Source organism: Nanorana parkeri, unplaced genomic scaffold (genome assembly GCF_000935625.1).
Source record: "Nanorana parkeri isolate BGI_ZX_2015 unplaced genomic scaffold, ASM93562v1 scaffold768, whole genome shotgun sequence".
NCBI lineage: Eukaryota > Metazoa > Chordata > Amphibia > Anura > Dicroglossidae > Nanorana > Nanorana parkeri.
In genome coordinates, this window is record NW_017307036.1 from 729,608 (window position 1) to 747,119 (window position 17,512).

Here is a 17,512-nt window from a genome sequence, read left to right on the forward strand (position 1 = left end):
TATATATATATATAATGATGCAGGGAAGAGATGCATTAAATGCATTAAAGTGAACCTGTTGCATTGGCTTGCATGGACAATGTGCCGGGTTCACAGCATAAACTAAAATAGGTTTAATCACATTGAACTTCATCTTTGCATATGTAATAGAATGTCATCGATTTGCTCATCACACTCCGTAAAACTGAATATTTCACCCTGTAAATCAGGTGGACAGAATGTGGAAGTGTTGATGAAAATGAAAATCACCAGCACTCGATGAATACTTGTAAATTCTTGTTTGTATTTATTTTAAAAGTCGTGTCAGGGCCACGCAGGGTCCCTTCATCAGGGTGACATAGTGACCATTTACTGTATGGTCCTAAACACTGTAAGGAGTGCAGGGGATACATCTGGACACATACTATACAGCCATATCAAAGTGTTTGCATCAGAAGTCCAATTTTTTTTAAAACTGGAAATCTCCTTGACCACAAAAAGTTTGTGCACTAATGAGCAGCTATATAATCCACATAGTAGAGGTGTTGCACAATGTCAGGCTAAGTCTGTGGGTGCCAGCACACAAAACATAATCAGCCTAGATGGATTTCTTGCCCAAACACTACTACTACTGCCCTACAAAATATAACTGGTCCTGGGTGCCAGCAAACTTTGCATCAACTTCAAAAATACACAAGGGTAAAAGTTCATGCTTTAATCACTTGAAAAAAGCAACAGTGAGACCCTCCCCCCTCCCTATTTACTTAAGATATCTATGTTCACCTTCAAGTGACTGCGTGGCCACATTTAAAGCAGCTGAATCAGCTGCAACTATTGTAAATGGGCACCTACAGGTAGTTACCATATACAGTGCCCCTGGAGCCCCACTTCCCCTATTATGCAAAGAACAAGCAGCTCCTGCAGTCCAGAGTTTGGGCCAGCCTCCCCCCAACAATTTATAATTGGCCATTGGAGCAACCAGTTATAGCTGTGGGCCAATGCTGAGGAATGGGCATTTCTTTTTTATCTTGTGTGCATCCTCAATTATCAACTTAATAGAGCACTACAGGACTCAGTTATCCTGGGACACTTCATAATGTACCTACCCATGCAAGCTTTCAATAGCTGCGTCAAAGAGTAAGACGGCAAGCATTGCGTCTCACTGAAGATCTTTATTTTTTATGACATGAATTGGCTAACTGTTCTGGTTAATACACAGTCTGAAAAAGAAAAAAAAAACGATCATGAAAACACTTACCGGAACTTCAATAGTTTCTTGTGCGTCATCCAACATTTGAACCTTGAAGGGGAAGGACTTGCCCTGTGGCGACAGAGGAGGCTTGGCCCCATGTTCCAAGGTGCTGATCCCAGCACTCTCCGGAGCACCTAATCGAGAGGCTGCTGTCTGTTGCTGCTCTATCTCCCCCATGCTCTAGTATTCCACAGCTATTTCCACTGCAAAGAAAACAATGCAACATTAATTGGTAACTAAACTACCGCTTTAATGTATTGCAATTAGAACTGAAAAAAGTTATTTTTTCTTTTTACACAAGAAATATATTTGCGTACTAAAAAAACATGCTGAATGTGGCAGCGCGTGTGATCTAGAAGCCTAGATCTATTTTAGTCTGCAACCCAACTGGTTAGTTTTTTCTGCTCATGTGTCACCTAAAAACATTTATTCATAAACATTACCATTTTCCCCAATAAGAGCCCTTATTGGGGAGATTTCCAATCACTTCCTGATCTGACAGGACATCCAAGAAAATCTAGTACTTGATCAATTTGAAAGATTTTATTATAAAAATACAGAATACCAAATTCTAAGTGTATTCTTCTTGTGGCTTTAAGAACAGAATTAAGCCATATGATTTGATAGTTTAATAAAATTCGTATTGGTTATGAATTTTTATCAGGCACTAAATCATTCTAATACTTCAAATCGATTATTCACTCACTTAAGACCCTTAAACACAGGCGGGAGCAATCAGGTCCGCCTGTCAGTTTTTCAGATGCCGGATGCGTCTGTTTACATATGGTTACCCCGCGACTCCAGCCAGGTCCGGAAAAACAAACAGAACAGAGTTCCATTTCGCCGGACCTGCTCGTGCCAGATCGGGGGCAATCTGATGTAAACAGACATGTCCATTTACATCAGACTCCCCATAGACACATATGGGGTCCAGTAGTTTTAGTTCTTTTCTCTATTACAAGATGGAGGAAAAAACTGGATGTACACGGATGTCACAGTGGTGACATTCCATCTGTACTGTTCTGATCAGGAGAGCATCCGTGCACAGATCCCCTCCTGATCAGCCCTTGTGAAAGGGACCATATTTCCGTTTTGTGCAACTGATGCATTTACATCAACAAAAAAACACCCCAGAAAAGAGGAGACTAAAAAGGTTTTCTAGAAAAATGTGTTTCCGCCGTCACCCAGTGTGAAGCAGTATGAATTACATTGCTACTACAAAAACAAAGAAGGGGTGTGTATGAAGCAAAATTATAGGTATACATGTGGGCTCCAGATGTGGGCTCACACTCGTAATTCAGGATATAAAAACAACATTGTAAACAATAACTTGCATACATAGTATACCCAGTGATGTAATTCGAGAAAGCAAGCTGTGCAGCTTTCATAGAACTACATTCAAACGTTTCAGAACCATTCCAACAACTTAAACATTTTCTCAGCTAGCTTCATATATGTCTAGGATGGTAAAATAAAGATTTATCAGCACTAACCTCAGAAGAAAGCAGCATTATACATACCTGCATGGTTCATACCAGAGCTCCCAAGATTGATCTGATCAACACTCGAGTTGAACAGTGTCCCCTAGTCACTGCTAGACAGAACAGTGGCATAGGGGGTCTCAACTGGAGGCACTGCAGTGACCAGCATGGGACATTCTCTTTCACACAAAGTGTGGAATAAGATCAATGCCAGAAGATCTGCCACTAATCGATTAATCAATAATGAAAATAGTTGTCAACTATTCTCATTATTGATTAGTTGGTTGGATCCCCTCCATGCTGGGAGGAGGGCACAGCAAGCAGTGGGAGGGTGCACTAGCCAGCCTACTATTAGTTATTGCAATTTGAAATAGCCCATAGCAGGATGGCTATTGCACCAGCCCACTACCTGCTGTATTTACATTCAGCTGCCGTCTGCAGAATCTTGCCACTGGCAGCTGCCATACCCTGGCTGAAGCTATTCAAGTGCCATGTGCTTACAATACCATTAAAAAAAAAAAAAAGATGAAAAAGGTGGGGAAAAAGTCATTTTCGACTTGACAAATTCTGCTGCAGGAGGTGCATTGCAGTGCTATTCATTTCATTACAAAGTTCAGAGTCTGTTGGGGCTGCTGATATCACATCCAAGATGGTGGCATCTAGCACCGGTAGCTGCTAGATACCACCGTTTTAATAACAGTGACTATTTAAGAATATTGATACCTACAGCAGCGTTCAGTATCCCCTGCTTCAGCCAAATGCCGAGGTGTTATGACTGGAGAAAACCTTAGTACTTCCCCTCTATATTACTCAAATGCAGCTAATCTGTGCCATTCCCCTGTACCTGCCAGTTACTCAGACTCAACATTACTCAGTTCATCACAATATTGCATCCAACATTTTTCAGAATCTTCTCTTCTTTTTAAATTCCCATACATGCCACCGGGTACTACCCATCCTTGGAAACCTACAGACTGTTACCACACCATGTATTTCAACAACATTACAGACAAGAAGTTAGAAACTTCCAGAAGAGGAGATGGCTATGATGTGCAAGGAGGATAGGGATTGACTAGGGAATTGGCTCTTCCTGGATTGGTCGAATTCTCTAGCAAGTTCAAAGAAACAATGGAAGTGAATAAAACATTTTATGGAAAGGAAAACCACTGCAAGCACTAAAAATACTTGATTTTACGTACTTGCATTTTATTAAAGTGGGTAACAAGGTCTCTTTAAAACTCACCTTTTCAGTGAAACGTACATTCTTACTCACCCCTCCAGTCATTGATCCAGCAGTGCAGCGCTCTCTACTATTTGTCAAACAGTCACCTCCATTCACACATAGCAGTAGCGTTTTCCGCGCGATTTTTCACACGGCAAACCGTGCAAACTTAACATATGCGCAGATTTGGCACGTTTGTGGCTATTACTATAGCCAGAACCTGCGGAATCCGTCATAACATTGTTCTTGTACTATTTTGCGGGACGCACCTCTGCAATTGTCTGAACAACGCACATTGCAATGCATTGTTTTTTACGTTTAGGGCTTATTTGTATAGAAAACTGCTCATGTGTGAATGGACCCTTACTTTGTCTCTTATCTCTCTTCGATATGGATTTAGTTTCTACTGATTGCTACATTTTCTTTAACAACTGTATGTACTGGCCTTTAAAATACTTTGAGGGAAATTTATCAAAACTGGAGCAGGCAAAATCTGGAGCAGCTGCCCATGGCAACCAATCGGCTTCCCTCTTCAGTTAAGCTTTGAAAACGAAAGCGAGAAGCTGATTGGTTTTTGTATGGTCCAGTTTTGATAACTTCCCCTCTTTATGTTTGATCTGTACTACCCATCCTTGGCATGTCTATTACTTTGTATGCTCCCGAGAGATGACTGCTCTATATAACATCAATAACAATTTAAGGTGCTTTGCATGAAACATTTTAAAATGAGTAGAACAGATTTGACTTGAACAGAGCATTTTTTTCCTGTTATGAATCTGTGTAAATGGTTTACATTTACACAGGTTCTTACTAGCACAGTAAAAAATGACCCCACATTGGGTGCTCTTTTTCAGTTTACAGCCAATATCAATACTAGAAAAAAAAGAAGAATTTTCCTTCTGGGTATTAATACACCTATGCAGAACAACATTGACTTATTTCCGGAGGCAAGCCGTCCTAAATAAGACAGACAATCGCTTGAATGTTCTCCTCCTGGATCTCTGCCAATATATCCCTGCACATGCATACATGACTGAATTTAGATTAATTGGAGGCTTGCAGCAAATGAGCCAGCTCAAACAGAATACACAACATACAAATCACTTCTACATGAATAGGATAATCCCTGCAAACTAAAAGATGATCTTTAAACATCACTTTCTTCAAATAATAAAGATGTCATATGTAGCCAACCATATTACCATGGAGCAATTCCTTAAATATTTTTCAGGTATCTGGGGAACTCCTGCTAAAAATGTACAACTATTGGTAGATTTATTGGTGCAATAGCATGCTAAGTAAGTCGTAAGTACATTTTAGGGCTGCAATTCATGATTATTTTCATAAATCGATTAGTTGGCCGATAACTTTTTCAATTAAATCAGATTAAAAATAAATTAAATACCATCTTGTATTTAAAATAAAATACACAAATGCAGTGTTACAAAGTTTACTTCACAATAAAACTGCATACACAATTTTCTGCAATCGCACCGCACTGGAACGCACGGCATTGAGGTACCACGCGTTCCAGTGCAGGATTGCACTGCAGGTGGGAGGTGCATTTGGGTGCCATTGAAGTTTGTGGAACCACAATGCACCTCCCGCAGCAGAATTTGTCAGGCCAAAACCAAAAATGACTTTTTCCCACTTTTTTAACTTTTCTGTTAGGGGCTTTGGGGAAAATGGTGTAAATAAGAGATTGAGGACACAGAGTCCTTTTTTTCTGCAGCCCCAGCACTCAATGAACAGGAAGCACTCAGTACAGAGATAGTACCTGTTTACTATGTCCACAATCATGAATGAACAGGAAGTGATGTAGAGCACTTCCTGTTCATTCAGAATCGGAGACACAGTACCTGAATACTATGTCCTGTTATTTACAAGCATCAGTACTGATCACTTGGTGTTTGTTCTTCACAGGGAAGGATCGGTAAATATTTCACATATTTACCAGTCCTCCTCTCCCCATCCTGACTCTTCCTGGCAGGCACAGCCAATGATCTCTCCTCCCCGCTGGCTGCAGTGGTCCGTGTCCCTACCAATCCTCACTGCCAATACAGACATGGAACAGGCTCTCAGCGGAAGGAGAGCTGCAGAGCCAAATGCGGCAGGGTGGAGGTTTGGAGGAGCTCTCCTAATTGCTGGGTACCAGCTGCAGGTGTCTGTGTTCCCTCCGATCCCGTCAAGGTACAGCAGGGATCTGATAGGCCTGAGCGCAGATCAACTAATCAATATTGAGAATCGTTGACAACGATTCTCATTATCGACAAAATAGATTAGTTGTTTCAGCCCTGGTAAATTTAGCCATACATTGTGAGGTTTATCTTGTTCAAACTCTCGAGTGCCCCATCCAAACTTAAAAGTATGGATGAGGAAATGCCCTGTGGTGGTCTATTGTATTCTGATAGCGGTGAGTGTGCCACTGTCATAATACCGGAACAGCGACTGCAGCTGATTGGCTGTGGTCACTGCTTGGCCAAGGTGTTTCATACCAGCTTCTGCCAAAAAAAAAATGTTGTCAAATGGGGGTCCCAACGGGGCCAAACTCTGACCAGTGTATGGCCAGCTTAAGTTGTAGAATAGGGCTGCAGCTAATGACTATTTTCATAATCTATTAGTTGTCCGATTATTATTTTTTTCAGCTAATCGATTGGTTGCATTAGAAAAAAAAATCTGTCTCTCATCGATTATTATCTATTAGTTGTTGTAGCCCATTGTAAAATATAGTGTACTTTGTGTATTTGATAACCAGAGTAAACCGTTTTCTTTTAAACCGCCTGCTGTATTCGATAGCTTTATTTTATGATTACCTAAAATAAGTTTATTTTTGTATTAATGGTCGGAAAGAAACACAGGCTATGAAAATTCTAGCACCCATGCATTCATGGCCAGCAGACAAAAGCCCTCCTGCAACTGTGGCCAGTAGTGTGTGACCTCTGTGGCATTGGGGGTCAGTGGAGAAAGGCCTTCCTGCACCTGTAGCCAGCGGAGAAAGCCCCCATTGCATTGCTGGCCAGTGGTGACGGGCACTCATACATGCATTGCTGGCCAGTAGAGAAGGGCCCCCTTACACCCATTGCTGGCCAGTAGAGAAGGGCCCGCTTACACCCATTGCTGGCCAGTAGAGAAGGGCCCCCTTACACCCATTGCCAGTGAACAGAAACAGAAGTTCTGCATGAGAAGAGATACAGATTTAAAAGGAAGAGCAGCAAAGAGAAGGGAAACAACCATAGTTTACAGTAAGGCACACATTACAGTATTGTTTTATGTTAAAAAATCTGAGGGTTTAATGTCACTTTAACTATTAGAGCATCTGCTTCTTCCAAAACCTGTTGATCCTGCCAGTGAAGACTACTTAATGCAGATTCCTGTGGTAATGTGGCAACAATGCTGCACAGCTCCTGAATTCAGAGCAGAGTGGCCACTCATGTAGGCTGTGCTTGCTTATACTTCAGTAAGTAAAAACAATGATGCAAGTAGGTGTGGCTATCAGTATTGTTACAGATGATTCACAAACCTGTAGCTTATCATTCATCACCTGGTCACACCTTGACTTGCCAACTGCTTTCTGGATTGTTAGCTCTGCCACTGTTGCCAAAACCCTCCCACTGTGAGCTGCAGTGTCTAGGAGGGGGAGAATGTGAAACACAAATGAGGGTAGATTTGGCACAGTTGGGGAAAATGGGGAACATTTTGGTTTGCGTTGTGCATCACATAGAACCTTGATTTAGTACTTGCTTAGACAGCCATACAAAAGACTTTAGATGTACATTAATAAACACAAAAAAAGGTTTGCTAAAGCTACTCTATTTGCATCAAGCTTCCTTAAGCAAGTATACAAAAAGGCTTAAAAAATAAAGAAGGGAGAAGGTGTGTGAGGTCAGGAAATTGATTTCTGCCAAACTCTGTCATTTCTAGTGACCTCTGATTGCCTCAGCAATGGTAGTTCCCATATTTCCCGTCCCGTCAAGTCTCTATATAAAAAGTTGTGATGAGCAGTGGTAAACCCAGTGAAACCATGGTGAGGGTCGCTGGCGTCATGCAGCAACTACCACCTCATTATCCACAGCAACCTAGATCGAAGCAGTTGAGGGTAAATACTTTTACACAGACCTTCTTTATATGTAGGCTGCAGTTGCAGGCACGCAGGAATTTCATCCAGAGGCTGTGTAGATGCAATCAATGGATATTAAATTGGCATATTTTTCCTACAGATGCAAATGCCTGTACACCAAAAGCATTTAGTAAAAGCGATTATGATAATTGTACTCTAAATGCTTAGCTGCAAAGTTTGGTAATGAAGCATTCATGTTTTACTCTACACAAACTGTTTTCATCTCATTTGCATTTGATTTATTCACATGCTATTTATAATAAATGAAACTTGTAGCCATAGATTTCGGAGGAATAGAATAGTATTTATTGTTCATGTAAGTAATTACACATACACTGAGGATGGGTTACACTATAATGGTACTCTAGCAACCGCATTTGTTTGTGTGGCACAAAGCAGAATATATGCAGTAACAGAGGCAGAATGATGAGTGGCTGGATTTGTGAAAAGGAAATCTGTTGCTAAGCATGGAATAAAACAATCATAAATGCTGCTGCCCCCTCCCAGCAGTGTGCTGGCAGCCTTCTAATGTAGACACAGAGTAGAAGCTCTGGAAGGGAGAAGCAGGGAGAGCTGAGCTGCTCAAGAACAACACATTTGCTTCTGCTATGAATTTTGAGTAGGAATTACCCCATAGCATCTTCAGCTACACAGGACAGTGAGCACTTGTTTTCCTTTCAGAAATTGGGCAGGAGCTGACGGATAGCCAACTGAGAACATTTCGGCCAGTTTATTATGAATTGTCTGAAATTCACTCAGCGTATAACCAGTTTAAAGTAGTATTAAGGTATGGGCATTTTTTTTTACCTTAATGCATTCTCTGAATTAGGGTAAAAAACGACCACTTACCCCCCTGCCTTCCACACATACCTGTCAGTGACGCTTGTCCTTGCCGCCGGTCTCGAAGTGATCCTTTGTTCCCCAAACTTCCTGGTTGTGGGTGGGGAGGATACTGATGGCAGAGGAGCCATAGGCTCCTTCTGCCATCAATCAAACTCTTTGGTGGGGAGGGGCGTGGCCTGGCACAGGGCTATGTATCTATGGACACATACAGCCACTGCAGGCCCGGGTGCCTCAATAGCAGCCACTTAGCTGATGGAGGCACACGTGCAGGGGGCACGGGGTGGGGAGCGCTGCGGGGGCCCACTTGAAAACAAGAAATTGAAAACTTTTAAAGAAAAACGGCAACAGTTTTAGACAAAGGGGGGCCCTCCTTGTAGCAAATTTATTTTTATTTTTTTTAAACTGAAGCTTTAATATCATTTAAACAAAAACAATGTATGCCTGCTAAAAAAAATAATAGAGGAAGCTTGTTACAGTATTGCAAGACCGAGGAAATTCTCCCCAGGAATGGAAAGATGGAGGCTCCCAAAGTATACAACAGATGTTAGTACAGTCACAGAGGCATACCATAATAAATCCATACCCAAGAGTACATTATTTCATACAGGGTCACTTATTTCAACTCAAGTAACACACAAGTACAAACGCTGCCTAAAGACTAAATGTCTAACAAAGAGGAAAAGCAGCAATGACCTGCAATTGTATTGTGGGAGAGTTTACCCAAAGCAGCAAATCTGGACTTTCCAATGGAAAATGAAAGGGCTGGGCACAGTTAGTATGCAAGGGTAGAAAAACAAGTCCTGAACTATCAGATAGCATCACTGATCAGGCCACTATATAGCTGACAGCGGGTGCAATGCTAGAAGAAAAGCCAGGTTGCCATGACAACACTTTAGTGAGGCACAAAACCCGAAGCACAAACATCGAAGTGGAATAAGAAATATTAAATTATTTGGCAGCAGCTGGTCAGACTAACAATTGCACAGGTCTTCTCCTTGAAGGGCAGAAAAAAAAAACATGACAGACATCAGTCCAACCAACACTTACTTCATATACACGACAGTTTACTCAGAAAAACATGAAAATGTCCCCGAAGAGATGGCAATTTGACAGTTGTCACTATTACAAGATTTTTCCCAGACCGGGAGGGCCTTGTAGTCCCTATGTGACTTTCTAATCCCTCTATTGTAACATCTGTGATAGAACTGACTGGTAATGCCATTTATACCTCTGATTGCATCTTGGAATCATTACCTCGGTAATTGCCCTTCAGCTACTCTCAAGAGCTGTTCTATGATGTTTATGCCATTTTAAAAATTATCTTTTAAAAAAATATTAAAAATGAATAAACTTTTTTTTTTTTTTTAAATCTCTCCACCTTTTACTCTGTCAACTAAAACATTTAAAATTTCTCCTTACTTTCTGTCTTGGTGACAATGGTTACCAGGACAAAAAAGGGGTGAATCTCCCCCAGTGGGAAAATAAACACTTGGCAGAGTTTCCTCCTTCTATGCAAAACAAATGTGTGTCCACTCCATTACATGTCCTTGGAAGGAACAGGAGCTATTGAGTTGGGGAGCACAGACATAAATATGGTATGTACCTATCCATTCAATAAATACAATTATGATCTATACTTTAAGAACAAAGAAAAAAAATAAGAAACAAGAATTAAAATCTTGTATAATTAACATAGCTAATCTGAAATACATTGTGAAAACTAACAAGAGTATACACTAACCAGAACCATATTGCTTACAATTAAACATGCACACTAAAGGTGCCCATACACTGCACGATTCTCGTATGAGAATCGCGGGAAATCCCGCGATCGTACAAGAATCGAGCAGTGTGAATGAAGACGTGCGACCGTTTCTACTGTACGGTCGCACATCTTTTGTCTAAGGAGCATGCTAGAAAACCAGCCGAAAATTGTACGATTTTCGGTTGGTTTGAATGATGCTCGGGAGACAAATGCCGCACACTGCCCGTTCAGCATTGCGATGATCGCAAGTACGATCTGCCTGTCCAAGATGGGCAGATCGTACGTTTTTTAAATTACTTTACAACCATCGCAAGACTAAGGTCTTGAGATGGTTGTAAAGTGTATGGCCACCTTAATAGAAGAAAGATGTCTAGGCTAATGAATCAGAACCATAAAACCTGGACCTTACAGAAAATACAAAGGCACACATTTTAAAGAACTGGAGGTAAAAAGGAGCAGCACTGCCAAATTAAAACCATTAGAAATGTGCCTCAATTATGCTGAGTTGCCAAGTCACATGCAATATAAAATGCATCTAATGCCAGCTGAATTTAGGTAGATCTAGAGCCAACATTATTTAATATTATTTTAGATAGAATAGCTAGAACAGGTAAAGGTTAAAAAAAAAAAACTTTGTCAGATTGCTTTCTCAATTGGTGTCCCATTGGGGAGATTTACCTTTACTTCCTGCCCTGTAGACAACATGAAGAAAAATATATCTCTCCAAAGTTTGAAAATCCCCCCCTTGGACAGGTGTCACTGGAACCCACGACTGCATTGGAAGAAGATTTCCCCTGTATTCCTGGTCTGGTAAACCCACAATTACAGATGTTATTAAAGTAATTTGGAAGCAGGTAGCCAGCTCCAATGTGCTTCCCTGTCACTTCAATGTACTGCTGTATGGCCCCAAATTCAGATATCAGCTTTCTGAGAGTATTTGTAAAGGGCTAAGCACATCCCCTTTACCCACATGACCGTACTCCGGGACGGCAAAATGCCACTTTGTATTAAACAATAAAGTGACACTAAACTCAGTTCAATCTTAAAAATACATCCAGGTACCTTAACTATTAACAAAAATACATCTTATTTGTGTATCACTCAACTGTAGATCCTCAAATCATCACTGAATTCATGCTGACACTGTCCTTCCTTCAGGAGGGTGGCTACTTTTGCTCCCATGGTCCCTGTGGGTTTTAAAGTAGTCACTGCTCCAAGCTCGCTCCTGTGATAGACTACAATCTCATGTTTAGTTTACTCATTTGTACTGAAATTATAGTCCATCACAGCAGTGAGTTTGGAGTGGTGGCTACTTTACAACACACACAGGGACCATGGGGAACAAAAGTAGCCACCCTCCAGAAGGAAGGACAGTGTCAGCACCAATTCAGAGATGATTTGAGGATCTACAGCCGAGTGATACACAAATGAGATACATGTTTGTGAATAGTTAAGGTACTTGGATGCATTTTTAAGATTTAACTCCTGAGTTTAGTGTCACTTTAACTTGGGGGAGGCAGGGGCCATGACAATGAGCCCCCCTATATCCCTTTCAGGTACACCTATGTGAATAACCTTGCACTGCAGAAATCTAAGCATTTAAGTTATCCCCATAGATGTACATGGATGAGATTTAATATTCAGTAGGACCATTCACGCTGAATGTGATCAACACCTGCAAAGAAACCAGAACAAAAAAGTAAAAAGAATGGTTACCAGAAATGGATTTTAATTCCATATCCTGTGCACATTTCTCAAAAACCACTGGCATGTATTTTTTTTTTACCAACATGGTGGTAGCCTAAATAGTAGGTCTGAAGCCTGTCATTATGGCTAGAGGATTGAGAAATCTATGAGGCATGTTGGTTCGTGGCAACCTCGTACCCTCTGTGAAGGAATATATGGGTCTGGGTAACCTTAGCTTACATACAGGTGAAACTCGAATAATTAGAATATCGTGCAAAAGTAATTGCAGTAAGTGCTGCAAAAGGGGCCCAAACCAAGTACTGAGTACATATGCATGCTTGTACTTTTCAGAGGTCCGATATTGTTCTATGTACAATCCTTGTTTTATTGATTGCATGTAATATTCTCAGTTTCTGAGGTTGTGGATTTGGGGTTCTTGGGGTTTTCATGAGCTGTAAGCCATAATCATCACAATTATGACAAATCACGGCTTGAATTATCTTGCTTTGCATGTAATGAGTCTATCTCATATATTAGTTTCACCTTTTAAGTTGCATTAGTGAAATAAATGAACTTTGCACGATATTCTAATTATTCAAGTTTCTGTATATACACAAAACATTTTTCTACTTTCTTAATTCCAATAGGTTGAAAAGAAAAGGTTGAGGGTGGACAGGGGGCTCAAATCCTACTGCATTACAGCACCTATAAACCGTTGACACAGACTGTCATGCAGCCAAAACTTGCTGTGTGTTGTGTGGCTTCGGTAGGGGTGAGTACAAATAAGAATAATGATGTAACACTTAGTGTATATACTGGATGTGCTGTAATCATGTTTCGGCATTACTTTTACATAAAAATTATTACTCAACTATTAAAGCGCAGAGCAGACAATAAAACAAGATTATAAGGCAATAACATACGGTATCCGTGGACAAATATACATTCAAATATAATTATTGTTAAGTTTAAAAAAACTTTAAAACTGCTTTGGTAAATGTTGACGGCTTAAGTATACTCTCATATAACAAAAAGCACAATGCTAGGCTAGTGGCACACTGATCTGTTACAGGGTGTTGTCTGCATAACATATGAGCTTTGGTAAGCAGAGTTTACATTAGGGACCAGAGGGAGGTGACCAGTTGGCCATTATGTTTAAATACTGAATCCAAATTAAACATGATAGTGCCAAAGATAGCCAAATGTAGAGTTAACTGCTGCTCGTGTTTATTTATTAAGGGCTTTTTATTTGAAAAAAAAAATCTTCACACCTTTTCTGCCGTTAGTAGTTTTGAGTTAGACACACAATGGGGTTTCTTCACACTGGGTGCATTCCCATGTATTTTAATAGATTTTTTAATATATGGAATTAAACTCAAACTTTTTTAATAACGAATCTACAATGCCAAGCAAAGCATTTCTTTAAATGGTTTGCCCGAGCACTTACAGCCGTCATGTTTCTGAATGGCTGTCTCCAAGTCTCTGAGCTCTGCTACCCTGAACTTCCTGTCCAGTACAAGATCACAAGGGACAGAGCAGCAGCTCCAGAAGCTGTCCATCTACTAGCTTGGGAGAGGGAGGAGCAGGGGAGTGGCTTGTGTTGCACAGTAATAGCACACACAAGGTTAGGTCGGTAGAATCCTGCAAGGGAAAGGAGCCACCCTAAAAAAAGGATGTCACGGCCAGCACTCAGGAGACCAGCCGATTCTGCAAGAAACACACTTTTAAATGTCAGAGCAGCATTTATTTAAGAGAGGTCATTGAAATCAATGGAGGATTGTTTCCACCAATGTACAAAAGTCCTACAGGCTGCATCCTGGGAACTAGAATTTTGCAATTTGAATTAATTCAAATGAGGTCCTTCCAAAATGAAGCACTGAAACACACGTCAACACAGACTAGTGTTCCCTTTACTTCTGTGACTGGACTTCTGTCGCCAGGAATATAAGCGAGAGTGAGTCTTCTAGAAGGTGATAAATACTTCACAGAGGTTCTAGTCTTTCCTTACTGTTACAGGAGTCTTGTCCAGAGTTCATATTAAGATATCAAAGACCGCATGCCTTACAGACTTGAATTGTGAGAGGGAGCAGTAAAGCACATGTATTATGGCAATCCAGAAAGCTAAGAAAGTAGAGCTTGTCTGTTTGTAGGGAGTAAATATGCCTAAATGAACATGTACAATTACAAATATGCATAGAAAGCATTGATTTTCTTTAAATTTACACACGAGTCTGCACCTCCCAATGCCACTTTCGTCCCTACCCTGTCAATGGGGAATAATCAGTGGTGTGGAAGAGACAAAGCCCCTGAAGCACATAAAGTACCCCGATAGTGGGTGTATGACTCCCTTACCCCTCCCGCGTTGTGGACATTTCTTTATATACTCTGCCTCCGTTTCTCCTGTTTACTCCCTTTATCCAGTGACCACTTCAATGTCGCCATTTAGTGGATACAAAGTTTCCTTCTATACAGTGTGTGCATAGAGCATTGTACCCAGATACTTTCTCTGGGCTTCATTCATGTTACCATTTAGTAGATACAAAGTTTCCTTCTATACAGTGTGTGCATAGAGCATTGTACCCAGATACTTTCTCTGGGCTGAAATGTGGCATGGGGATTTTTCTCCTTTCATTCGTAATGGTTATTGTGCCAGCTTATAACATTTCCTGACCTTGATTGTCTCCCCTTACCCTCCCTTTCCCCCCTCCAGTTTGCTATACTTACCTAGATCTTCCTCCAAACCCTAAGGTATTAATTACATCTCTCCATCTGCTTCTTGATTCTGACATAGGCTTATATCCATCTACCATCCACATACAAAGCTTATGGTCATGAAGCCGTTGGAGGGATGTAAAAGCCATGGGCCTTGAAACAAGATCTAGCTGAGCATAGCGATTTGCAGGGGGGGGGGGCAAAAGGGTAAGTAAACTCAGTGGGTAAGTTTCTTCACCCTTTAAATTGGAACTAAGGCCTCCCATTAAAAAATATTGGCTGCAGCACTTAATTATCAGTACATCTGCACTTACAGCTTTCTCTTCAGTTGGATATACGCTGGTAGATTTTCAAATAAACGTTTGTTTAAAAAATATCGCCAGAATATTTCATAATGCCATCAGAGACTTGATGAATGTTGTTCAAAATGTTGTTTGCTTTTTGTTTTGATTTAACATTCGCTTGTGGAACGGAGTTTCCTGAAGGAAAAATAAATATTTACTGTCAGATTTTTGTTTGATCGAAAACATTTCCAACATGCATCTTCGACGTTTCTCGCCACTGCAATTGAAATTGATCTATTTGACCCCATTAACTCAGGGGTGTGGAATTCCTATCGCCCGACGCCCGGGACATGCAATTTCAGGCGCCGGGCGAGTATTTCTTTTGTTGTTGTAACATTTAGCCCTGCTTCGAACAAGAAGAGCTAAATGTACACCGTGGAGCTGCCGCTCGTTTTTATACAAGTGATCTCGTCAGATCACTTGTTCCAATCAAGCAACGGCGGTCTTTTCTGCCCCTGTTTTCGGGGTCCCCCGCTTTTCTGGGGGACCCAAGACCACAGCTCATCATAGAGAGTGTAAAGCAGGGCAAAGAACGTCCATTCTTTGCTTTACTCTGTGTGATCAGTGAGACTGTGGCACTGTAATCACAGCGTCACCCGTCAGGAACTGCACAGAACATCTGTTCTGTGTAGGAGGGCAGGTTCCATAAAGAGAACCTGTCACCCCCAAATTATCACATAGGGGATTATAAGCCCCTATGTAATATGAATAACATTAAGTGGAAAAAATAAAATAAAAATTACATTAAAAAAAGTTGTAAAAAATACATAAAAACCTAAAAAATAAAAAAGTGATAGAGTAAAAAAAACCCCCTCTCCATCTGCCTGCAAAAAAAACGCACTTGTAGGTCATTGTGTGAGTGCTGCCGCCATTCCACTGTGTGCCATATTGTGTTAGCCAGGCAACAGAACTCTCCCCCCTCTATACTCACCTTTCGACAAACAGTCCTTCCCCTCCACCTTTGGGTGTACTATCTGAAATCGGTACTGCTGTCTAGCGCAGTCCTGCCCTATGCATTTTGAATTTCGCTCGTATCCCTAGTTTTCATTATAACTATTTTTGGTCCCCACTTTAGCCCTTGGACAAGTAATTTTAACCACACCCCTGAAACTATTAGAAAGTCAAACAAACATTTCAAAATCAATTTCGTTCATACGAAACTTGCTCAGTCTACCTGCAAAGTGTCTCCCTCCCCTTCAAATACCTGTTGAACCTGCCAGTGAAATCCACCTAATTAATTGTGCTGTGCGGCAATGATGCTGCACTGCTCCTATAGGTTCAGAGCACACTCTCCACTCTCATGTAAGTTGTGCCTGCTTGCATAGTGGTATAAAATGAAGCCACAAGCAAGGTTCCAAATTAGTGATTGCGGCCACCATTTTCAGATCCCTGGAGCAAATGTACTTCTAAAGCAGAACAAGCCTGTGCTTTGCCATGTGAGGTGAGTACGCTGCAACTTCCATGAGTCACTTTCCAGCAATGAATGGGAGCCTTGGCTGATAGGTATAGATCATAATGACAAAACCCCATTATGTATGATCACTGGAATGCCACATTTCATGCCTCCCTTTCACACATCAGTAATCAAGACAAGTCATTGATTTGTCAACATACCAATAGAACGTTCACAGCTGTAGAGATATCAGAACTCATATTGCTCCAAATATAACATGAACCAATTTTTTTTCCCATGGTAAGTGTGGATTTTAAAACTTACCAAGTAAAGTCCACCAAACCAAAGACCACAAATATGACAGCACACAGTCTAAAAACCCAATACTAATGCCGTCAAAATACCTGAACAATCTGATTGGATGCAGGCAATGTTCAGGTATTTAGAGACCCAGTGAGGACGACTAGCAAGATACTGAAGCTTGGCCCAGTGGGAGATTTCTTCATCCACACAGTTTAGAGTAGATGGAGGAATCTGTTGCACTTTTTCCATCGGACCATAGAAAATCTGCAGATAATTGTAAGGTGTATGGCCAATCTATAGGTGTAGGCAGGGGCGTATCTGCCGCGAGGCAAACAAGGCGTTTGCCTGGAGCGACAGATTCGCTGAGGGCGGCGATGCTGCCTTGCCTAGGGCAAAGCTGCATATCCCCCCCCCC

At 41.1% G+C, this 17,512-nt stretch overlaps 1 protein-coding gene across 1 annotated transcript in view; it reads right to left on the reverse strand.

Annotated features, from left to right (window-relative positions):
• FARP1 (FERM, ARH/RhoGEF and pleckstrin domain protein 1) overlaps positions 1-17,512 on the reverse strand; it is a 166,628-nt gene that overhangs the window by 137,873 nt on the left and 11,243 nt on the right. The window contains exons 2-3 of the mRNA XM_018564646.1: positions 16,691-16,702; positions 1,238-1,434 (exon numbers count right to left, since the gene is read on the reverse strand). Of these exons, the coding sequence (XP_018420148.1) occupies positions 1,238-1,408 (171 nt within the window). The 5' untranslated portion in view covers positions 1,409-1,434; positions 16,691-16,702. The remainder of the gene's footprint in view (positions 1-1,237; positions 1,435-16,690; positions 16,703-17,512) is intronic.